Source organism: Acomys minous (genome assembly GCF_964271855.1).
Source record: "Acomys minous genome assembly, chromosome: 18".
NCBI classification, from domain to species: Eukaryota; Metazoa; Chordata; class Mammalia; order Rodentia; family Muridae; genus Acomys; species Acomys minous.
Genome location: NC_140501.1, coordinates 20,587,592 through 20,613,076, shown reverse-complemented (window position 1 = coordinate 20,613,076; position 25,485 = coordinate 20,587,592). Strand labels below are relative to the sequence as shown.

The window sequence follows — 25,485 nt, the reverse complement described above, 5'->3', positions numbered from 1 at the left end:
TGACGGACTTGGGGTTCGGGCACCCCTCTCCTTGCAGAAAGAACTGCTTGCCCTTTGTAGTGGGCTACAGATCTGAATGCCCCTCACTGCATGGATAAGGAAATGGGCCCAGAAAGCATAACTAATTATTCTAAAGCTAGTCCTGGCTCCCAGACCAATTAGATGAGGCTGATTCTCATTTGAGCTTTTCTGTTGTTGTTGTTATTTTATTTTATTATTTTATTTTATTATTTTTTTTTTGTAGTTTCAAGTGGAAATGTTTCCACCCAGTCAGGACTAAATGCTTTCTTTTTATTATGATGAGCTGGGTGTGGCTGCTTGATGCTGGAACAGACATGAAAATTTTATTTTGTAATTTCGTATATCCCCTGAGGCAGTGTTCTGTTTGGATCCTTTGAAATCGCAGGAAATAAATTCCCAGTGGGCTTCCGTCCAGGGTACACGAGACGGAGGCTGCGATTCTGACTGGAGTGGGAACCCATTCCCAGTGCACAGTTCATGGTTGAGTTTATATAGGACGCTTCTCTGCTTTAGAACTGAGGACCACTCAGCTGTTAAAACAACGTCCTGCTTTGTGGCTGATAAAAAGGCTTTGCCTAAGACTAAGATGTCATCACGTCACTTGTGTTTTTCCTCGAACTTTGTTCCCGATGGAGCACAATCACTTTCCATGTGAAGTGGCTTCTCTCTAAATACTTTGATGGGCTTTGTGGAATGTGCGGCTTTTCCCTTATCGACTTGTACATTTTGTTCACCAGGTGAGTGCTATGATGTTTTTGTAAAATATGTGAGTTGTTTATGCTCTCATTTTTTATCTTATTTTATTTTTTTTTCCAAGACAGTTTTTCTCTGTGTAGCCTAGGGGGGCCCTGGACTTGCTTTGTAGCCTTGTTCACAGTGAGCCACTTGCCTCTGCCTCCAGAGTGCTGGGATTACAGGCCCAGCTTACTCTTACTTTCTTAAGATTAGTCCACATTTGATTTTGTTTTATTTATTTGTTTGTTTATTGCTTGAGGCTGTGTGCTTGCTAGGCAAGCATTCTTTCACTGTGCTGTGTTCTCACCTGATAACTTCATATGACTTTATGCATTCAGAGCCGCATTAGACAGATATGAAAATGCTTAATAGTTAATTTTCCCTTTTAATATCAGATTTGCTTTCTGTCATCTATGGGATATTGGCCCAGTGAAACATTTTTGTTGTCTGTTCTTCTGAGAGTGGGCATTAAAATTGTTAATTTGTGTTTTTCAAATAATTACAGGCAATATAGTATTTAGTAATGGTAAACTTAGCAGTGAGGCTACCATTGTGTTTCTACTGGAATTTTGCCAATAAATTACCTCTACCCTCCTCCCCCGTGTGTGTGTGTGTGTGTGTGTGCGCGCGCGCGCGCATGTTCATTTTTCATGGATGTGTATTCAGGTCAGGGGTCAGTTTTGCGTGTCTTCCTCAGTCTCTGTCTACTCTGTTTATCCTCCCGCCTCTTGTACATAAAGTCAATTTAAAATTAAATGATCCTACTTAGGCTGCTCAGCTTTTTGCTTAGAAAATTCTGTCATCTTTGGGGCCACCTTACTTAAAATGATCCCAGCGTTTCCGTTCCTAGCTGGGCACTTCCCATGTCTTTTGCTGAGAGCATCCCGGAACGACCTCCCACTCCCACCAGTAGCTGTTGTCCTTGCTGACTTTCCGTTTCCCCATGTCCCTGGCTCCTGTGGCAATCTGTGTTGCTTTTCTCCGGTCTCGCTTTCTCTTGCGTTTCCCTCAAGGCCCCTTACACTGGGAGGAAGCTAAGCTGCCAAGTTGGTCTCTTCCACTCTGTTCTTTCTGGTAGTCCCTCTTTGCTTGCGTGCCTTCCTGGCTTTGCTGCCTGTGCATAGAAAGTACTGCCTCCTCCAAGTCGTCTGGTCTGCGGAGGACGGGACCTCAGCTTGGGCGGGAGGGGAGGTGGGGGCGTGCCTCTAGGGAGGCCCACACCGCAGAGGCTGTGTTGCCAGCCAACCTAAGTGGACAAGCGTGTGCTAGCATGCAAGCAAGACATTCCCCTACCCAGAACCCCAGCAAAGCAAAAGAGTCCACGTGGAGTCAACCAGGAACTCAGCCACATAAAGCGCTTTGCTTTTTCAAGAGAGCTGTGAGGGGTGATGCCAAAGCTAATCCTGGTAACCGTGTGTGTGGTTGTAACGCAGCACGCTGAAAATAGAATGCATCGTGGTCTCTTGAAACAGCTTAACACAATGGCAAGCATTGGTTTGTGAAGGGAGGATTGGGGTTTGGAAATTAGATAGGAGGTCAGGATTGGAAGTGGGGGATAGGTTTTCAGGGTTTTGGAGGCAGCTCTTCAGACAGGTGCAGGAAAATGAGTAATATGCCACGCCCTGATTGTACGGCTGAGCCAATAGGCGCCAGGCTTCTCCTTGGTTCCATGGCATGGTCTCTGTGCCTGTCACGAGAGGGATCAGCAACCAAACCCAGATTCCAGGTGTGGTATTCCACAGCCGTTCTGTAATTTGTAATCATAGAAACAGAATGTTCCTCCTCTTATTTCTCCCCTGCCAACAGTTTCTGGGTGGGTGAATGTCAGTAGCCGGAGTTATTTTTAAAAGAGGTGAAGCTTGTCGTGCGAAGCTGGGAAGAGGGCGTTTGTTTGCAGAGCGGAGCTGACATCAAAGTGTAGATGACTGCTCACTGGCTGGGCGCTTGTCCTATAACAGGTAATGTTTAACGTGCCAGTCACAAAGATCACAGAAACAGTGTATGCAGAGCATACGACAGCTACCACCTTTTACGCTCTGGACGACTGAAAGGCTATACGTGCCCACGGACTTTTTTTTTTCTTTCCTTCCCTTCTGCTTTAAAATACACTTATGCGTTGTTCTTGCCACCGCCTCTTTTGCTGACTATAATTGGACTTTGAAGCGGGGAAGTTGTATCATAAAAATTGGTAACCTTTGCCTGAGAGCCAGCTCAGCTAAGCAGTCACTTTCCAATTCTCTTCACAGGATAATATAAACGTTTTTTTGAAAGCTTGTGAACAGATTGGATTGAAAGAAGCCCAGCTTTTTCATCCCGGGGATCTACAGGATTTATCAAATCGAGTTACTGTCAAGTAAGTTTTCACTGGTGTATTTTTTTTTACATGTATAGTAAAAATGCCGTATAGAAATGTAATAAATAGGTATGTACTTTTAAACTGAAGGCTTACAGCTTAAGTGAAAATAATGGCTGTGATTACGGAACGAGCTTCCCTTTCTGTGTCTTATGTCTCATTCCAAAATAGACTCTGTAAAAAAAAAAAATGGCTTGGGGACTGAGAATGTGAAGCCATCTGTAACTGATGCCTTGTCACGGTCTTGTTGTAAATCTCTATAGTGACCAGAGTGGTGGCTTATGTTTTAATGTTGTCCAGCATGGTAGTGTTTGCTTACTAATGGTGAGGATATTCAATATAGCTATGAAGTGAATTTAGAGGCTTTTACTATAAATTTAAAGGTAAAACTAATCAGTTTAAAGTAGCTTTTAGGTAGTTGGAAGTAGAAAATGGGAGGGAACAACTGGCCAAAGCCACTGCATTTCTATCTGGAGAGACCATCTGCCTAGGTCCAACAACCTTGTCTGTTGGCGTTTAGGTGGCCAGCACTGTTCACGTGTGAGCGCATGGCTTCAGGAAAATGCTCTTGAGCTGCCGTGAGCGTTCTCTTTCTACACATGTAATCTGCACCCAGGAAATCAGTAATAAAATTGTGTTGCCAGGTAAATGTGACATGGAAGTTATATAATTTTGAAATAATGCTTACCTCCTTATCTGGGCTCTTGAACCTAATTAACATGGTTCCAAGTGAGGAGACGTGCTTTGTTCTACTTGTGGGAGTAGTGAAAATGGGAAACCCTGTCTGTGCCTTAGATAAAGCTTTGTGGACTTAACGTCCCCACAGTGTGGCTTCAGTCATTTTTTAAAACCAACTAGCTGATATTAAACAGGGTCATTGTTTCATGAAGAAAGATAAAGGCACAAATATTTTTGATAGTCTTTACTGTCTCCTAACAGTCTAACCTAGAAGTCTCAGGCAGCACTAGTCGCTTTAAAATCTAACAGTAAGTATTTCAAGTGAACAGTCAGTCCCACTTTTGGTGATCTGTTTCCCCAACTCCACACAGTGGTATGTGCCTGGAAGAGGAGTCTGCCCGCGTTTCTGATAAATTCACATTTTTGATAAGTTCAAACCTGAAGTTTTGTTGCTGAAAATACTTCTGCCATATGCAAAGTCCTTTTAACTTTCATTAAAAATGAAAAGCTAAGTACACTTGCTTAGTGTTTTTCCTACTCAGCATGTCCTTGCCTAAGACTCATCTGGGCAAAGATACTTTAGCCCTTAGAATATTCTTTGCCTTTTAACCTGGTGATGTGTATTAAGGCTGAGCGTTACCCTCTGCAATCATCGCTTTGAACCTCAGCAGCCTATACTTGCGGAGGCTTATAGACTAGGCGAAACATGTTTGTTGGCCCCTAATTTCAAAGGTGTTGCATATAGGGCTTGCCTGGGGCCGCTTTCAGGAGTGGTTGGGTCTACAATGTTGACAAGAAATCAGGTTCTGGGCTTAGCCTTCAGTGAAATTAAATTACTGACAAAGTGAAACCGGGATTGTGCGAAGCCGGCAGAACAACTTGTTTGAGTAGAAACCACAAGCCTGTCACAGCAAGGTGTGCCTCAGTCACGGTGAACGGTGAGCCTGAGGAAGAAGCTCTCAGTCGGCTTGAGAACTTTTGATACTTGCATCTTGCTGGACCATAAAGGGTGAGCTCTGGGTCTACTGTGGGGAAAGGCTCCGTGCCTCTCAGAGAAGATGGAAGATCATTGGCAAATGACTTCCCTTGTGTTTTGAGGAAGCACTTTTCATTAAAAAGAAATAGGTTTAAAGGAAGGCAAATAATTATTTAGTAGAGAGAAGTGTGGTTGTTAGTTTTAGCTTAGGTCGTTATGTAATATGCAGACTCCTGTAGGTCAAGTCTTGTTCTATCATTGTAGATTAAAGGACTGAGTTAGCATTCTCTTGTGGGAGGTAGGTTTGTCTGTTTGTTTTTTCTCCCTGCGGACATTTGGCAATGTACGGAGATTTTTTTTTTTCCATTGTCATGGTTGGTGTGGGGTGCCTACCAAGTGGGTCAGGGTGACACTAAGTACCCTATAGCCCCTAGGATAGACTTCTACAAGGGAGGATTTTCCTATTCTAGGTGAGAATAATGCTAGGTTTCAGAAATGCCAATGTAGACATAGAAGTCCCTCTTTGCCAGCAAAATAGCCACGGGGCGATGTGACTCTGACTGGACAGACTGTGACACTGCTATGATGTCACTTCACGCTGTCATCTAATAACTACATTTCTGTCTTCGTGTGCTTATCTCAATGGTGGGCTCGTTGTGATTTGTCTGAGAGAGTGAAGGCATACAGTCCTCCAAGATAGTTTTATTCATCTATAAACATTCAATTTGGCAAAGATGTAGTAAGCCATTTGATTATTTTAAGTGTGCCCATCTCAGCGCACATAGACCCATGCTGGCCTTGTTGCACATGCAAGGCAGCCATGGTGTACCAAGAGAAAACAGCAGTAGTTAATACATGCCGTGTTGGGGAACAGAAGGTGTTTTTGTCGGTGGGGGGCGGGGGAGACATGCATGGGTACACTGAGTGATTATAGGAATCCTGTTTCTAGTACATTGTTTTAGTAGTTTGTGACTTAAAATTTAATTTGCAATGAATTTCCACCAGTGAAACAGACCGAGAATACTCCTATGCTTCTGTGTTTGTATACACTCATATAGGGTCTAGTTTCCTAAGGTATTTTGCTTTGCTGAAAGTAGTAGTTTGAAGTTTTTCAAGTACATTTGATTGATTCTATGCATTTTGGTATTGGGTCTTATTCATTGGATCCATTTATATTTATTTTTTTGTCCCAATGGGTTACTAAATAAACTTAGGGTTCGGTCTCCATGAATGGCAGACGGAGAGTTAACCCGATGTGTGGCCATGAAACTTACCTTGCATGATTATAACCATTTTACTGAATATCCACACTGAATTGAACACACATAATCCACGGGGAATGAGTGACAAGGCACCCCCTCCCCAGTGACCACAGAGGCATGCCACAGCACACCAGGGGCACCCCACGGTGAGTGTTATGGCCTTTGTGATGGTATCTGGTCAGAGAGAGAGAGGTATAGAGTGACTGACTATTGTAGAAACTTAGTGGAGAAGCCCTAGATCCTGTCTCACAGGACTTGGAGTTGGTGGCAAGGTCAGGCTCCACATTAAAGGTTTTACCTTTGTATGTTTAATAACTTTTGATTTAGAAACTAAAATTTACTTTAAAAACATTGCTTTAAAACAATTTCTTTTTCTGTGTGTGTGTGTGTGTGTGTGTGTGTGTGTGTGTGTGTGTAGTATATGCCTGTGTGTGTATGTGTGTGTGTGTAGTATATGCCTCTGTGTGTGTGTGTGTGTGTGTGTGTGTGTGTGTGTGTGTGTGTGTGCGAGCACATGTGGCGCCCAGAGGTTGGTGTTGCTATCTTCTATCAGTTTCCACTTGAGTTGTTGAGACAGGGTCTCTTTCTGTCCTGAAAGTTGCCCAGTAGTCAAGTCTGGATGGCCAGCGAGGTCCCAGCAGCTGCCTGCCTCTACCCTCAGTGCTTGGGGTTACAGATTTGCCGCCCTGTGCCTGCCTTCTATGTCCTCACACTTTGCCCAGGAAGTGCTTTGCCTACCAGTGAGCTGTCTCCCCAGCTCCTCAAAACAATCCCTATCAAGCATTTTAAGTTGTAGATTTGAACAGACTGTAAGCATGTTTGTTCTCTCCTCCCCCTCAGCATTCCAGCTGAGATTTTAGCACTTCTTCAGATGCATTCTGTTCATAACATAATTACAGACTGGCAGTGCTTTTCAACACAGTATTTCAGCAATGAAAAGAAATTATTTTCTAGTATGGGCTTACTGCTGCATTTATTTAGGTTAGGAAAACTTTTAAGTATAAAATGTAACTTTAAACAGTGCTGCTTTCTGGGTTTTTCTTCTTATGTATTACCTTAAAGGAACAGAAATCAAGATTTCCGCCCCCCGCTGGTCTTAAACACCTGCTAGTTGCCAAGGGAACAGTGATTAGAAGTGACACTAGTGTTAATATCATTCCATCATGAAAATTATGGAAATCCCAAAATGACATTTCAGGGGTTCAAGTCTCTGTGGCTTCAGAAGCCAGCTTGACTTCTGTCACAGCCCTGTGAAGTCATTCACGTGCCCAGACAGCACTCTGGAGCCCCAGTGTGTGTGTGTGTGTGTGTGTGTGTGTGTGTGTGTGTGTGTGTGTGTGTGTGTGTGTGTGTGTGTGTGTGTCTGTGTGTGTGTGTGTGTGTTTGTAGTTTTTTTCAGGTAGATAAAAATAATTTATTTGAGTACTTTCTGTATTGTGAATCTTATTATGTTTTTGTAAGTGTATGTGTGTGTAAGTGTCCCTGTGACTATTTGCCATGTGTGTGGGTGCTCTCCTGGGTTAGAAGAGGGTGTTGGATCCCCGGGATCTGGAGTTACAGACAGCTGCTTGTGAGCCCCCTCATGTGAGCGCTGGGTGCTCTCAATGGTGAAACCACCTCCCCACCCCCCATCAATTTTTAAAATTTAAGCCTGGTCCTAGATTTTTTTTTTTGTTGCAAGTTTATCTTTTAAGTGAGTCTTTCACCATCTCCATCTTTATTTATTTAAAGCTAGCTTAGTAGTACCCACAGTTGGATCTGTCACTTGAGCATGGTGACTTCCACCTGTCGCTGTCTGCTGCTATTTTAAGTGGTCCCCTTCAGATCAGCTCTCAGAAGAGACTGCAGAGAGGACGCGCACTGTGCTGTGTACAGCTGCACCTCCTTGCACCATCCTCGTGGGGGAGGGGCAGCAACTTACCTGGTGGGGGACAGTAACTCCTCTGAGAGGTCTGAGGCCCTGTTCTTCAGATAAAGTTCTTCATATGCAAAGTTGGAGCTCCTAAGAGCTTGCCTCTGAAAACGGTTAGGGACTATGAGGCAGGTCTGATGTTCAGTCTGAGCTGAATGGAGCTTTTATTTATCTCCGTGTTTTTGCTGTTTTGTTTTTGTTTTTATTTTTATTTTATTTTATTTTATTTTATTATTATTATTTTTTTGACATTTCTAGTCTTAATCTATTTCTCAGAATCAAAATCTTCTAGGTGGTGGTTCTTCCTTCACTTTCTCCACTTAAAATCTAAAAGAATAAAATAAAATAAAAATAAAAATAAAAAATGCCATTGGGCCTGACTGTGCTTGGCCTGCTGGCCTCGGCTTCACATGCTGGTCTGGCCAGGGTCTTTATCTTCCCAGGCAACCTCACCTGTATCCATGCTTTCTCTCAGTCTCACTCTGTGGCTGATCTCATTAGCAGCTGACATAAGTCAGCACATGGGAGTTTGACAGTTCATCGCTTCCCCATCAGATAGCATTTGCTTCATAACAAAGCCCAAGGAGACGGGCACTTTTCTAAAGACGTTCATCTGTCTTTTAAATCATTGTCTGCCGGGCCACCTGTGCTCAATGAGTCCTGCTTTAAAAATTAACATGCCCAGGCACATCTGTAAGTCTCCCCAGCTGCTTTTTTATTTATTCATTTCTTTTAGATTTACGTTATGTGAATGAATGTTTTCTTTGCGTGTATATCTGTGACTCACGTTGCTGGTATCCATGGAGTTCAGAAGAGGGGGTACTGGATCCCCTGAAACTGGAATTATAGGTGCCTGTGAATTTATCATGTGAGTGCTGGCAGCTGAGCCCAGGTTATCTGCAAAAGCAACAAGTGCTGAGCCTTCTCTCCAGCTCCTCCCAGCTGGTGGGAGCTACCAGCATCAAGTGTTGTTTTTCTGAGTTTCTAATCTGTGCTTTGTTTCTTGCTATGTTCTGGCCTGTTTCAACTGACCATCTGTGTAGAGGGCAAAAATATGTATGCCTGAACTTATCTCAGGGTAAAAAGGACACTTCACTGAGGAGGAGGAGATTTTGTTTTAGAGAGGGAATTAACTTGTTTATCACATTGAAACATTGATACAGAATTTTCCGACAGGTACCTACAACCCACAAACAAGATGCTTGACAATTTGACAGACAGTCCTAAGAGTTCATGACTGGAATATAGTGTGTCAAGATAAACCCACAGGCGGTTGGGGGTGCGAGCCACTGGGTAGAGCGTGCATTCAGCATGCATTAAATTCTAGGTTCACAGCCCCATCAGCTGGGCATGGTGATGTATATCTATAACCCCAGAGAGGTGAAGACAGGAGATGTGCCAGTGTATGGCTGCAATCCCAATATGAGGAAAGTGGAGATAGAAGGATCAGAAACACAAGACCATCGTCAGCTACACACTGAGAGGGATAGCCTGAGCTACACAGTGAGAAGAAAGATAGCCTGAACTACATGGTGAGAAGAAGAATAGCCTGAGCTACCTGAGGCCCTTTCCTCCTGACATCCAGCAAAGGGAGGCAAGATAAGCACACTGTGTTCTTTGATAAAATAAAACTATGCAATCATTTGGAATTTTTAATAAAAGAACTCTTCTAGATGGAGGGGCACAGATTTTTCCATTTGGGCTTTCTAAGTTCTTATTCACCTAAGGTAAACTTTCCCCAAATCACAGAACTATTTAAAAACAAGGAGCGTATATTATTCCTTTTATTTTCTGGTACCTAGTGTTGATCTGAAAATTGGATTTTAATTTTAGTCACTTCTGGGGTACTTCAAGATGACACCCCAAAGGTGGGGAGACGCTGACTCTTCCATTGTCTAGTCTTCCTCTGTTCCAATCATCAGACTCAAAGCTGACCCGGCAAAGCAGTTATTGAACTTCTAGTTTCGATTGCCTTTGACTTATCATCACAGAATAATGATATGGCATCTTACAACATATTCTGAAACCTGCACAGCATCCAAAAGAGGCAAGCTTATCACTCACTCACAGCAACGTGGGGACTTTGAACTATGATGAGTCTTTCAAAGTAGTTGGTGGAGGTAAAATGCTTGATATTTGTATAAATGATACATGTTTACATCTGGTGTGTATATAATTACATATTTACATGTGTGTATTTACATGAAGTATTAGAAACATTTCTATGTGCTTATATTATGATTATGTGCCCTTCTCTATCTTGTGAAATAGAAAAGATACATTTAAGATTTTCAGGGTGGAAAATAGGGTGCCTATGTAGGGTGTGAAATTTTCTGTAAAACTTAAGGTCAAGGCATAGTTTTGGAAGTAATTGCTTATGATAAGCCACTACTGTTACTTTAATAAGACATCTTACCAACAACTACAGTAAAGATTTCTCTCGAAGCTGGTAGCACACTGGTAAACTTCCTCTCTGGGTCCACCAACCAGCACGCAGCATTTAAGAGCAGGGTGCTCCCCTCCCAACCATATTGACTGTGATATAATTAATAGCCATTTGGAAGCTGTATAGACTAAGAAAGTAGGCCATTCTCTAATGGTTTGCTGGAACTGTTTCCATGAAACCTCAGGTTGAGTTTCCACCACTTTTCTCTGGGATCCAGCAAGAAAAATCAAGTGAGGATGCTGTAGACAAAAGCATCTTTCATGATTTTGCTCTCTTCTGAGTTGAGTTAACTTGTTTGTTTGTTTGTTGTTTTTGGTTTTTGTGTTTGGAGACAGGGTTTCTCCTGTATAGCCTTGGCTGTCCTGGACTTACTTTGTAGACCAGGCTGGCCTCGATCTCACAGCAATTCAGCTGCCCCCCCCCCATCTTCCCGAGTGCTGGGATTACAGGTGTGTGCCACCTCCCTCATCTTTGAGCTAACTCTTGCTCTTGGCCTTTCTGGCGGCAAATGGCCTTAGCCAGGTAACTTCTCCTTGTGGTGGATCCGCTTCTGTAAGCTTAACATCATCACAAATGGTGATTCCTTGCTTGCTCTGCATCATGCTGTGTGCTACACTCTGTAACTAGATCACTGGAAATGACAGAGGTAATTGCTGTTTGCCTGAAATCTAGAAGGTGCTACAGCTAAGGTAGCACTCTACCACCTGAGAGTATTGGATTGGGTAAAGTGTCTAGTGCCCAGCATATAGCAAGTGTCCAATAAATGCTAATGTGTTGTTGAGAACATTTGCATAATCTAGCTGCCTTTTTTGACTCTGTGAAAATGCATGTGCTTTAGAGGGAGAAAGTCACCTTCGGCTATTAAAATTGTCATGATCAGTTATAGGTTTTTATCTTTCTGAATTTAGGCTATCTGTGACTCATACTTTTTTTTTTTTTAAACTGGGAATAGATGCTTGGCTAGATGGGGTTTAAAAATATTCTATGTTTAATTCTGAGTATCAGTGTAGGTATGTACACATGAGTGTGGGTACCCGTGGAAGCCAGAAGGGATGCTGAGAACCAGGTTCTGATGCATTACAAGAACAGTGAATATTCTCCTTAGCCCCTTCAGATAAATGTTTATGTTCAATCACCTTGATATAATGAGTTTTGTTAAGAAAGCTAGAGTGAGAGGACTGCTGTCTGCTTCTGCCATCTTACATGTGGGACCAAGTGATTGTTTTAGTCAACTTTCTAAAAATTCATTTTTTCACTGTGATTCTTGCAAATGTCAAGATTTTAATTCGATTTCTCTAAACAGCTTAACTTCCCTATTTTAAGAAAGAGCAAACCAGAAATACTGCACAAATTCAGATGATGCCATTCATAGCACATTCACACACACCCTTTTGCATTATTTATTGACTTAATTTTAATGTTGCCCTCTTTTTCTCCCACTTCTGTGAAGTGTCATTTTGATCACAGAGAGGTGATTTAGATGGAGGAGATGTCATAAGAAAGGATTCAGGAGGATCCTGACTAAGCTCAAATGTGCTTTGCAAGCCACATTGTCCACTGAGAACAGACGTAACTGCTCCTCTGGGTTATGCCACCTCTTCCATCAAAGGGCTAAAAAGCCATGATTATATGATTGGAAGTGGTTTATTCATATGCGTAATAATTTAAGTTGTAATAGGGTTAAAGGTGAACAAGTGTGGACACTTTCCACTTTTACTTACATACAGTGAGAAAGTAAAAAAAAAGATAGGGAGTGTGTGTGTGTGTGTGTGTGTGTGTGTGTGTGTTTATTGATGTGTTTTAAAATGCATTACATTGGATAGGTTTTTTTATTTTTTAAAAGAAAAAGTATTAAGTAGAACAGACGTAGTTGTTGTTTATTGGCTATTGTGTGTTTGCTTCTCAAGAGTTTAGATTAAGCATTAGAGTAAGCATTCAGGGGAAATTTCCTAGTTTAATCTCTGATAGTCTGAGCCCAAATTCTGAGGGAGATTGGTGGTTGAAGGCTTTTTCCTTCATCTTCACACTTCTCCTAAACTGGGTGGAAGATATATCAGTCATTGCTTTATCTTCCAAGAAGCTTAGTGTTGTTGCCTCAGAAACCGCCGAGCGAACGTGCACAGCACCGCGTGCAAATAGAGCCAGTGTTCCTGGAGACACTGTGGGTATGAAGAAAAAAGTCAACTTGCCATATAAATCTAAGTGACACGAGCTAATGTTGTCAAATGTGATCAGTATGATTTTTATAATGTTATCATCCAAAACGCAGATTAAAAACATACTTTGACTAACACAGCTCAGAGTAGCTTTTTCTTGATTTAAGCTTTAAAGGAAAGAAAGTAGGACTTAGTGAGCCTGAGAGAAGCACCCTCTTTGAATTAAGCGCTATTTGGGTGAACACCTCTTAAGTGGTTAGTTTACCTGGAGTTTGCTCTGTGGGCTCAGGACAGTTTGAGGGCACATCCCTAAACAAACTGTGAAAGATCAGACTCCCTGCTGTTCCTTCATTACAACAGTATCAACAGTTGCCTGCCTCAGTTCCCAGAGATGTGGAAATTGTTCTGTGAGGACTGCTGTTTCATGAATGTGGTTAAGCAGTTTGCCTGACCTGCTGCTAGACTTCTTTTGCTTTGTGTTGGAGAGAAAATTGCTAAAAAAGTGTCTTTACCTCTAAAATGCTGCCAAATAGCTCACAGCACAGGAGAGGAGCCTTCTATACTGCTGGTGAATTTACTTTTCCAAGGGGGCGTGGTCTGTGTCTGGGAGGAGACACCATGACTACGGCAACTCTTAATAGAAGAAAGCCTTTAATTGGGGGCTGGCTTACTGGTTCAGAAGTTTATTCCATTATCCGCTTGGAGGGGAGCATGAAGGGGGAAGTAGCTGAGAGTTCTAAACCCAGATCTGTAGGCCGCAGGACGTCACTGGACCTGGTTGGGTTTCTGTAAACCTTAAAGCCAGTCTCCAGTGACTCCCTTCCTTCCAACATGACCACACCTCCTAGTCCTTTCAGATAGTGCCACACTCTGGTGACCAAGCATTCAAGTAGGTGACCTTATGGTGGCCATTCTCACTGAAGCCGCCACAGACAGTGTGAGTGACATCATCGTTTCCTGTAGGCAGCCATAGCATGCGGTATCCCAGATTGCTGAGAAATAAATTCAATGTCCTCTCCTCGTTGTGTGTGTGTGTGTGTGTGTGTGTGTGTGTGTGTGTGTGTGTGTGTGTGTGTGTGAGAGAGAGAGAGAGAGAGAGAGAGAGAGAGAGAGAGAGAGAGAGAGAGAGAGAGAGACTAACAGGAAATGGTGGCGAGGCATATGTTTTATTGAAGACTCTGACACCATTGGTTTAAGCTGTAGGCCGTCGGGTTTGGATGTGACTTTTTCCAGTGTAGACAGAAGTAGTGGCTTGGCTGGGCTGCTGGGCCAGGGTGCTGCTGTGGTACTAAGGCATAGGTGGGGGTACTCACTGAGCCTTCCTCACCTGTGGACCTTTTCTCTGGCACCTTTTAAACAGCTTCCAATGAATACTTAACATTCTTCACATGATGACTCCTAACCTATGGGTAGAAAAGAGAACCAGCTTAGCTTTTAACTTGAGCAAAGGAGAGGAAAAGTTAAATTAAGTTTTGGTTTGGGGTGTTAGGGAGCATTGTGATGACCCGTAGTTGTTGACTCTAAGGAAACGCCGGATTGGAATGAGGTGTAGCAGCGAGATTAGGAAATCACTGTGGTAGAGGGTCCAGAGTGCCTCAGAAGCATTCCTGTCACCCAGTGAAGTTTAGGTTATCAGACTCTGTCAAGTGTCTTACTGCCTACTTCTAAATTAGAAACAGCCCGGCCAGGCATTTCCCCCTTAGCTTCAGATGCCTGAAGTGAAATGAAGCAGAGAGAAGGCAAACTTCCTTAGCGCCCTGACCTTGGGCAAATAAGCAAAGCTCAGGCTTTTCCGTCAAGGGCCGTCTCCTTTCGGCCTGTTGCCTAAACAGACTTCACTGGCTTTGGAAATTGGACTTCTGTGTCTTGTGCTGTGTGCCTAACATTGTCAAGCGTCTATTTCTAACCACTCTAGCTTTACCCGACTAGAAATTGATCTACATGACTTACTCTACCACTGTTGATGCCTGCCAGATACCTGTGTGCTCTGAGCTTTATATTCTCTTCCCGTTTTGACCTTACTTCGAGTGGCTATGTTAAAATATGCCGTCAAATCCAAGGTCATCGCTCTTTATGATTTTCTAGTTGTACAAATGCTAAATGACAACTGGGTGACATATACTCGAGGGGGGAAAAATGAGCATTTGAGTTTTATTGATAGATGTGTATGAATGCCTTTATAGGTTTATGGATTTTAAGCAGCTATTTATGGTTGTTCAATCATGTTTGTCATGATAATGGAGCAGACCTGCTAAAAGGTAAGGGCTATAAAACTTTACTAATCAAAATTGCTAGGGATCGTACTGTCACACTTTGACCTTCGTAGACTGGCATGGAACTTGTCTAAAAATAGATACTAATAAATGCCTCCTATTTAGCTAGTTCCCTGTTTATCAGTTTCTCACACTCTATTTTGCTTAGTTTTGAAAAAAAAAAAAAAAAAGAAACCAAACAACAACTTGCAATTGCTTTTATCATTAGCTTCAGGCTAAGTGGTCTCTAAGTAAAGAAATATAAAACAATATATTATTTTTTGGCATCACCTTATGAAATTTTATACAAAGCTTTAATGATTACTAAATTGAAACTACTCTAAAGCCCACATCCCAAGGAAAAGATGTTAATTATATTACCTAGTTTACTGGATTAAAGAAGAAAAAAACTGCTACAATATGCTGCCTCCAAGCCCCGCTAACCCTGGAGCCACTAGAGTTTGAAACAGGTGGTCAGCACAGAGCATCAAGTGGAACAATAAATAGCACAGTCTAATTCCAGTAATATGAAACTCTTCTGTGGTTGCAAGGGGTGGCATGGGGGATCGGGGTGAAGGGAGGGTAGGGTAGTGCAGGGGTGAGGGGGGGATGGGAGTAGGGCGGAGGTGGGATCAGGCAGTGACTCAAAGAGCAAAGTCCAAGGAGTGAGTCAAGTTCTGACTTCCTTGCAGGGAGCTCCCGTTTACTCACAAGCCCCTAGAAACTATTTCTAAGCTCTCTGTGAATGACACCCACTAACAGGAAGAAACCTTTATGGAACTTTTCCTTTTGTCAGTGTCATATTTTAAATTACTAAAGTCACACAAAGCTAATAGTTGCCCAAGGTAAGAATATAGCAGGAAAATAAAAATAAAAATAGTTCTTTCAATAACTACTTGGATGGGTGGGACTTGATAATAAAATTATCTGAGCTTTATGGATATTATACTGATACATATAATATAGGTAGTATGTTAATACATATAAGAAGGAAGGAAAAATCCTGTGCGCGGGTGCGGTGGCTGGAAATAGTGACACTTTGCTTTATGATGTGTGTGACCTCAGACCTGATTGGTTGCTTGAGTTGACAGATAGGACACTGCTGAGGGGACAATATAAGGTGCTAAAGGCCACATGCTTGGTAAATGGTACAGCTGGAAGCTCTCACACTGACTGCACACGCAGGGGCACTTTGTGTTATAAAATTCTGCTTCTCCAAGTGTTCACATGAGGATGACTGGATGAAGGAAATTTCTAGCCTGTTAATGTGTGTGTGTGTGTGTGTGTGTGTGTGTGTGTGTGTGTGTGTGTGATGAGCTCCCAGAAGCTGGTTGGGTGGAGTGACTGTTCTGGAGATAATGGAGGCATTTGTATGTTTTGGTAGCTACAGATAAGAAATTATGGACCTAACTTTACCTAGAGGTCAGTCCTTTGAGCAAGCTCTGCCCAGACTTCAATGTGTGTATGTGGGATGGGAGGGTGTTACAGTGCAGGCCGTGGTAGGATAGGTGGGGCCTGAAACTGTATTTATAGTAGGACCCTGCAATGGCAACCAGACTCTCAGTAGAAAGGATGGACCACACACTAAAGTGAGGCTTAAGAAAGGTGTTGGGGAGACACACTCCTTCACTCCTGTTAGACAAGGGCCTCCATGTAATATTTTCTTTTTATGCCTAGACTTTCTTGTTTGTTCAAATGCAGCCTATAACTTCAAAGCCAAGCTGTAGCTCTGGGCTGTGTTCTTTTCCAGGAGGCTCTTCTTAGTCATCATCTCATGTCTGAATTTTCCAGTTTTATTGTGGTATGATTTACTTATAATGAAATTCATCTAGTTTGTATATACAGTGTTAACTTTGGAAATTGAATACGATTGTATTATAATGACCGTGATCCAGATGTAAGATCCTGAGGAATTATCACATGCCTCTTAGTGGTTGGATCCAGCCCTTGATGAATGGTGGCCATGCTTTTGACCGTAGTGGATGACCTTAGTACCTCATACTCATAGTACATAGGTCATAGGTCATAGAAGCTCACTATATAGCCATGGTTGGTCTAGAATGCACTCTGTAGACCAAGCTGACCCAAACTCACAGAGATCTGCTTGTCTCTGGCTCCTTAACCCTAGGATTAAAAGAGTGTGCCACTCTGCACAGAAGGGTATACTTATTTTGCCTTTCTTTGGGGGTGTACTGTTGAAATGTGAGTGTAAGTTGGCTTCATCCCTTCTCCTTCCTTCAAAACATAGGAATTCACTGCTCAGAATGTTTTCTAGAAATAGTCTGATATCCTATCTTAGGAATTATTTTACTCTGGAACAATTGGCCGTAGGAACATTACCCTTCCGAGGACAATGCATGCCTTGCTTTCTTTCTGGATCCAGTTGCATAACAAAGGCAGTTAGGAGAATATAATGCTACTGCATGTTGTAGCCTTGGGAAGTTTGCATTATGACTGCAACTGTTTGTGTGACATCTAAGATTTCCTCATGCCTTAGGGAAAGGTACAAGTCAGATGGGAGGAGTGGACAGCCATTTGGGATTCACCTTCACTTGGCCTCACTCACAAAGTATCTAGCAGAGGAAGCCATATACCGGTCATGAGTTCTGCCTCATTCACAAAGCTGGCAGAGGAAGCCATATACCAGTCATGGGTCCAGCTCAGCCATTATCACATGTGGAGTCTAGGAGCTTCTTTCCACCAGTGATGGCTGTTCTTGGATTTCAATCTGACTACCTTTGGAATTAACTAGAACCCCCAAAATGGAGGGCACCCCTGTGAAGGTATTTTGCTTAACTTGAAGTGGGAACATCTACTGCTAATCTAGATCTTTGAGGTAGGAAGGCATACCATTAACCCAGATTATTTGAGCTGGGAAAACTCACCTCTAATCTGGACTATATCTACTCCTGGAAGCCTATAGAAGGAGATGAAGGAAGGAAGGTTTTTTTCTCTTTGCCTGCTTGTCCTCGCTTTGCTAGCAGGTCCATTCTTTTACTGGCATTAGAGCTCACTTCTTCAGAATTCATCATCCACGGAAGGCCTGTGGAAGCATCCAGTGACGTGCACTGAACAAAGACTGGATTCTTGGATTTTCTGTTCATAGCCATCCATTGTTGGATTAGCTGGACCATAGCGTGTAAGTCATTCTAATAATAATATGTATACATATATTATGTATGCATGTATGTACATATACACACACACACACACTCATTCTACAGGTTTTGATCCTATAGACAACTATGACTGACATAACACCTGTCTATCCTCATTCTTATAAAACACACCAAAGGAAACACTGGACCCTCTTCTAGAGGGACCACTGTGAAGATTAAATGAGTTACTACGAGCAAAGAGCCTCAGTGTTAGACAAGACACAAACATTGAGAAGATACCAGGGGTTTTACAAATAGGTTTTATAAAAGTTTCTTCTGTTCTCTTCCCAGAACTCCAGCAGTATGTACAACCTGCATGGCAGTTTTCTAGGAAGAAAAACTAATGGCTTTGTGGGTGGCAATGTGGTGCTCTTAAGAGGATTGAAGGAGGGCACATCACTTAGATGATGGTTTAATTTTCTCCTTGGAGAGGAGTAGTTCTGAGGGAAAGGAAGGAGCTGTCACTAGGGGATAATGTTTCTGGGGAGAGTGTGGAGGAAGGAGACAAGGCAGCCATTGGACTCAACTTGGACACACTCTTTGTCAGGGAAGATGGCAAAACCAGGTGACCAGCCTATAGCGTCTACCTGTCAAATAGAGAAGACTGTGAAGGACATCTGAATACTGTCAGGAGAGTTTTCTTTCTCCTTATTTGCTAACAAAAATCCTGTACCAATAAATCTACTCTACAAGAAAAAAATCACATTTTCTCCTTAACCTTTGGCTACTTTGATACTATAAGCAATTGTAAGCATTTTCATTTATTCTATAGGAAGCAGTATTTAACAATCTTCTTAGGATGGAATGTGAAAGTGAAATGATTTCATTTCTTCATGCTAAATCCACCCCCAAATAAAATTAATAGTAAAGTAAAATGGTAGAACACTTGCTTAGGATGCTTGACGTCCTGGGTTCTGTCTCTAGTGGCATAAAATTAGAAAGAAGATAAAATTATAGAATAGAACATAACAATTCTCACTTAGCTCATTATTTTGGGATGACTGCTTTTACTATTTCCTCAAAGACTTGTTTACATGTGGGTGATGTGCTCTCTAATTTTAGATAATAAACATAGAAAGGGTATTATTAAGAAGTTAGAAGTAAGTAATTATGGCTAAACGTTAATTCCTTTTGAAATAAGTTCAAGAGGGGTGGAGATGACAGAAGCAGCAAGGCCTTTCTTATGTATGTAGGGTTGGTTCCCCCTGGTCTTTCCTTTGTTGCAGGGGCCGAGTTCAGGGTCTTGTGAATACAAGGTGAGAGCTCTTCTACTGAGCTCTGTCTATTGCCTTGGCAAACTTTAAGTTCTATTTTTAAAATTAAAATTTTAAGAGGTTTCAATATACATGTACTATATTTACATTATTTTTTCCTCCTGTTTTTTCCCTCCAAACCTTCTAACCCCCTCAAATTTATGATCTTTTTGTCTTTAATTAGTAATGTTACACAACACACACACACACACACACACACACACACACACACACACACACACACACAGCCTTCTGTGTTGCTCATATGTCCATGTTTTTAGGGATGACTGCTTGATCATTCCTGGGGAAGAGTAATTCTCCATCTTTGCAGCTTTTTACAGTCCCTGTAGCTCCTTCATCTAGGGTTTGGACCTCATGAGAGTTCTCCAGTCCATGTTGGTATACCAACTGGAATTGTCATTTTTCATATCTTTTTAAGAAACCATATGTTGAGTTTCATGGGCACAATATATATATGCACATACACTATATATTACATATACTGTATATATAGTATACTACATATAGAGTATATATAGTATGTATATATTTTATATACACACACACATAATATATATGTATATATGATACATAGTATACATACATATATAGTATATACTATATATACTATGTATATACACATACATGCATATATGACAAAACCTTGTAGCAGATGTCCTGATCCTCTGGATCTTACAACCTTTCCTCAACCTCTTCTGAGATGTTCCTTGAGCCTTAGGTACAGGGATGTGATGTAGATGTTTCCATTGGAAATAGGCACCTCATAGTCTGTCTCTATGTTCTACCACTTGTGGCTTTCTGTAGTAGTTTCTGTCTGCTCTAAACAGAAGCTTCTCTGATGAAGAGTGAGAGCTACCCTTATTTGTAGGTTTAAATAGGATGCAATAGGACTACAGTGGTTTAGACACACGCCACGGGTAGGTTTTTCTCTAAGGTCCATGGCCTCACTAGCCCTGGGTAGTTGGTTATGGTTACAGTTGTCTTCATCACTGTTCTATTGCTGTGAAGAGATACTATAACCAAGGCAACTCTTATTAAAGAAAACATTTAATTGGAGCTTGCTTACATGGGGGCAGTATGTGGCATGCAGGCGGGTGCTGCAGCGGTAGCTGAGAGCTACCTTCTGTTCTGCAGGCTGAGAGAAAAAGCGAACCTGGGCGTTGTGTGGGCTTTTGACACCTCAAAGCCTATCCCCCAGTGACACACTTCAACCAACAAGGCCACACCCACTCCAATAAGGCCACACCTCTAATCCTTTCATACAGCTCCAATCTCTGGTGAGTAAACACTAAAATGTATGATCCTGTGGGCCCATTTTCATTCAAGCCAGCACAAGAGTATTAGGTATGATTTCCCTTCTGGTGAGTGGCTAATTAGACAGATACTGACTAGCATCAAGTTGTAAGTGCCACTATTGTAGCTTTAGGAGTGTCTTGCCATAGTGGTATAAGTATTATACTATTTGTAGTACTTCCTACCCACTCTGAAATAATCTCACAATCTGAAATTTTGTTCCTTTCTTATGATCTGTTGGAAGATTAAGGGTAAATTTGGGATCATATTATTTAAAAGTTTACTTACATTATTTATTTTTATTTTATGTGTATGGTTGCTTTTGTCTGCATGTGTGTTTATACTGTGTGTGTGTGTGTGTGTGTGTGGTGCTTGTAGAGGCAAGAAGATGGTATTGGATCCCTTCGAACTAGAGATGCAGATAGTTGTGAGCCACCATTTTGGTGCCAGGGACTGAACTCTGGTCCTCTGTAAGAGTACTTAGTGCTCTTAGCCTTTGAGCCATCATTCTAGCTACCCTGAAAGCTTACTTAAAAAAATATATATTAGAATTACTGTTAAGGAATAACTTATTAATCACTTATTAGTTTTATGCTATCAGTGACGATAACATTGGTTATAATTTGAAAACAATTTAAAAACAATTGTTTTGTTTTCAATTATGTGTGTATATGTGTGTCTTGTGTAGGTTTCTGCATGTGAATTTAGTGCTCATGGCCTCCAGGGTGGGGTGTCATTAGCCATCTGATGTGAGTCCTGGCCACTAAATTTGAGTCCTCGAGCAAAGCAATATGTGCTCCTAACCTCTGAGCTATCTCGCCAGCCCCTAAATGCATTTTAATTTATGACTTCTTAAGGTTGACTTTCTCTCCTCTGCCTCTCTCTTCTTTGGAGATATTTGGAGGTATTCAAATCTCTCCATCTTGCTTACATTTAGGAAAAGATACAGAATTTTTAATATAAAGAACACATATCTACCCTTCCATGATGGAACTTTAATTCTCTGTGCAGCCACTGTACGTTTCTTTATTAATTTTTTGTTTTGGTTTTTTCTTTTTTTCTTTTTTTTGAGACAGGGTTTCTCTGTGTAGCCTTGGCTGTCCTGGACTCGCTTTGTAGACCAGGCTGGCCTCGAACTCACAGCGATCCGCCTGCCTCTGCCTCCCGAGTGCTGGGATTAAAGGCATGCGCCACCACGCCGGGCTTCTTTATTAATTTTTAAATGTTTGTTTTTATTTCTGTTGTGTGCCTTCTGACTCCATTTATAAGTAATAATGTTTATGCAAAGCATGTGGCTATTGTAATTGTGCAGAATTTCCAGCAAAGCGGCCTCGTGTTTGTGCTTATTTTATTTGTCATCACGTTAGAGGTATTATTCTGGCATTTAGTCCAGAGTCTTGTAAATGAAGTTTAGCGGACGGAGAAGCTCTGTCTAGTGCTTCTCACTGGTCTTCAGGGATGTACCGTAGGAGCGCAAGGCGCTGGAAGTTAGGACGCGTCACTGCCGTGTCTTATCCTGAGCAGCGCTGTTAAAGCTGGCGTGGACTGGAAGTTAGGACATGTCACTGCAGCGTCTTATCTTTCTGAGCAGCGCTGTTAAATCTGGTGTGCACTGGTGTTTCGGAAGTCTTATGGTGGAAATTTCCTTAGTGCTGCTTGAAGCATTTTGTTCTGTGGAATTGAAGACAGGCTTTTCTTCTTTTTCTGCTTAGGTGTTCTCCCCTAGAAACCATGGGGTACTGCTGATTATGGAGTGTTAAATAATCAACTCAGTGACCTTCCTTGACTTTCATATCCCTGGTCCAGAGCACCCCAAGAGCCAGCTCTCTGTGTAGTGCTTTCTGAGGCATGCCTAAACACACTGAACCCTTCTGAGTGTTCTTTTATTTCTTAGTCAACACTTGAAAATCCTTGGCAGTAGCTCCAGGCTTTGCACTACCTTTGAGGTTCTTTGTGCTTTTTCTTGTTTATTTTTAAACTGGGATTGGGTAAGGCTAGATGAGCCATGTTTCAGTTTAATTTTCTTTTTTGGAAAAGTAGCCAAATTTGGTGAAGCTGCTGTTTGAGTTTAGGTGGAACTTTCACTGTGTTTCAAGGGTGGTAGCTTTCAGTGTTTTACAATACTCATTATTAAGTGTGTATATGATGTGTGTGTGTGTGTGTGTGTGTGTGTGTGTGTGTGTGTGTGTGTGTGTGCGCCAGCCCATTGCGGCACGTGGATGGAGCTCAGAAGACAGAGAACTTCATGGAGTTGGTTTTCTCCTTCCATTTTTACACAGGTTCTGGGCTATCAAGCTTTTGTAGCAAGCAGCTTTAGCTAGCCACTGAGCCATGTTGTCAGCCCAGCTGTCAATGTTTCCATCTTTCTAGCCTGCATCAAAATTAACCCAGACAACTCATCAAATTATGTTGCTGGGCCCTCTAATCCCTGAGAGGATTGGCTTAGAAAGGACCTTGGGGTCAGGGGAGGCCGTCTAGGCAGACATTGTGTTGCATCCGTGAAAGAGCATCGGTAGTCATGAGATATTTAGGAGTTAGAATGGACGAGCATCTGTGCTGGGGATTTGAAGTGGAAAGAAACCGAGTTGTTTGTATTGGGCCCTGCCTTTTGGCTCTGATGCTAGAATCGGGGCTCCTCAGCAGCTGAAGGTGCTGAAGATGAAGACTCTTGGGGAGTAGATGATGCAGGCCACGTAAGAATTTAAGTTCTAAATTGCAGGCAGGGATAATGGCGGCGAGGCTATAAAGTAAAACCCAGAAAACCCTCTTGGGAAGCACTAGTAGAATTGGATCACAACAGAAGTGAGAGGGCGGGGGAAGTAATTTTATTCATCATCCTGGTTGGAAAAGTTATTCATAAATACTGTGAGAGTTGGTGCAATCCCAGCACCTCAAGTTGTTAATGCATAAGACTCATGTAAAAAACAAACAAAGCCAACAGCCCCTAAACCCAAACCACAAGAATAGAGAAAGTCAAAATTTATTACAGAAAACATAAGTCAATGCAAAAGGCATCTAACTCAATTCATATTGAATTTGAAAGCTGATTGACCTGCAGGGTTATATTAACCTGCACTGAAAGCCAGTTATGGTATTAAAACCAAGCATATTCAGTCATTTTCAGTGGCATACATAGGAGAATATTCTCTGAATATTCTGAAATTCCTAATGTTAGATGAAAACGCAGTAGGAAATAGAAGGTTCATGCTTGCACACATGCAAAGTTAAAGGTGGTATGTACTTAAGTTATCATATTGGTATTTAAAGAAAATTGCTTTATAAGACTTATCAGAAACAAAGTAATAAATTAAAATATTATGGTATTTTTTTCTTGGACAGCTACTTAATTACTTCACATCATTTATTTCTATTTCTGAGACAGGTTAGATTTGGGAAATTTAAAGTTATCTTTATGAAAGATACATTTCTCATTCCCTTTTCCAAAGTATTATATATGTTTGGAAAGTATACACACACAATTTGCTATGGGAAATATTGTCTTCAATTAAGGAAATTCTTAATCTAGTTATGATAATTTTAGGTGAAAGTGTAGTAACAATATATAGTTTTGAGTTGAGTTTCACTGGAATAAATACAGATGTTGCTGCTGGCCGTGGTTGGCTTTGGATGAGAGTGAAAAAGGAGAATGAGGAGAGAGTGTCTCCATTTTCCACTGTTCCCATATGCTGTGAGGTAGTGTCTAATAGTCTAATTTGCCCACTAACTTAACCTTTTTAAACAAAGGTATAATGAAAAAGGTGAGTTTATATTATTATTATTATTATTATTATTATTATTATTATTATTATTATTATTGTTATTATTATTATTATTATTAATTAATTAATTTATTTTTTTCAAAACAGGGTGTTTCTCTTGTCCTGGCTGTCCTGGACTTGCATTTATAGACCAGATCCGCCTGCCTCTGCCTCCCAAGTGCTGAGATTAAAGGTGTGCACCACCATGCCCAGCACAGAAGGTGAATTTACACCCAGTGAAAACAGTCCCTGTGCAAGTACTAGTATCTCAAAAATTATCAAATGAAAGCAGTAACAGTTGTTCACTACTTCCATCTTACCAGTCTCCACTTTACTCAGCAAATGACCCTGCCAGCTGAGCCATCTCCCACACCTCAGGTCTTGTTTTGTTTTGTTTTGTTTGTTGACAATAGCTCCCTCTAGCCCAGGCTGCCTCAGCTTTCTGCTTCGCTGCTATTATGCTCATGAGCTCACCAAGACTGGCTTCAGTCTCTGTTTTAAAGGTGGAGATAGAGCTCAGTATAAGACCCAGCACTGAAAAAGAGATTCAGTATTTGTAATGAAGGAAAGGTGAAAAGTGGGTTGTCTCTGCATATTTGAAGAGTATACTTGATTATATCACTTTTTTTCCTGGCCTATTCTGTTTGTTTTGAACTGCCTGTTTCCCTAGTGCAGGGAACTAGGTCAGATAAGTTTTTCCTATGTGAGACAGTGCTACAGAACTCTATTCCTGAGAGTGAGAGCTGTCATCTTTACTAGGACAGCTGTGACCATTTGAAAGAGACCCCTTGAGATCAGGCATGCTGATTGTTGCTTTTCCCACAGAAGGAGGCGTGGGGAGGGCTGTCGGCCCCTCACTTGAAGTTCCATTCCCGCTCTCTTTCCTGCACTTTCCAGACATTTGTATACAACTCTATCCTAATTCTTCACGCACCTCATGGTTTTAGGAGCTGCTTAAGTATACAGACTGTGAAGGGTTAAGTGTGTTGGGGAGGTCCCCATCAGTGCCAGGGTGAGATAAGGTGACTGCAGCATTTGGTTATCCCACCTGTGCTTTGTAAGTGAGCCTCATAAACTCACTGGTTAAGTTGGACTTTGGTGGAATGGGTAGAGATTTATTTAAGTTTCCCGTGGGGAAAGGGTTCTTATGACACTTGGCAAGAGATGACAAAGCCATTGATGAGCTTAGGGAGAACAGTGACATTGTTCCT

At 41.7% G+C, this 25,485-nt stretch overlaps 1 protein-coding gene across 16 annotated transcripts in view; it reads left to right on the top strand.

Annotated features, from left to right (window-relative positions):
* LMO7 (LIM domain 7) overlaps nucleotides 1-25,485 on the top strand; it is a 197,832-nt gene that overhangs the window by 97,874 nt on the left and 74,473 nt on the right. For 13 of the 16 annotated variants that reach the window (XM_084768125.1, XM_084768127.1, XM_084768126.1 and 10 more), the window contains one exon: nucleotides 3,003-3,109. In XM_084768125.1, coding sequence (XP_084624251.1) covers nucleotides 3,003-3,109 — 107 coding nt within the window. Of the gene's footprint in view, nucleotides 1-2,435; nucleotides 2,483-3,002; nucleotides 3,110-25,485 lie in introns of those variants that run through there. The other 3 variants (XM_084768129.1, XM_084768132.1, XM_084768123.1) reach the window with 3 other exon arrangements.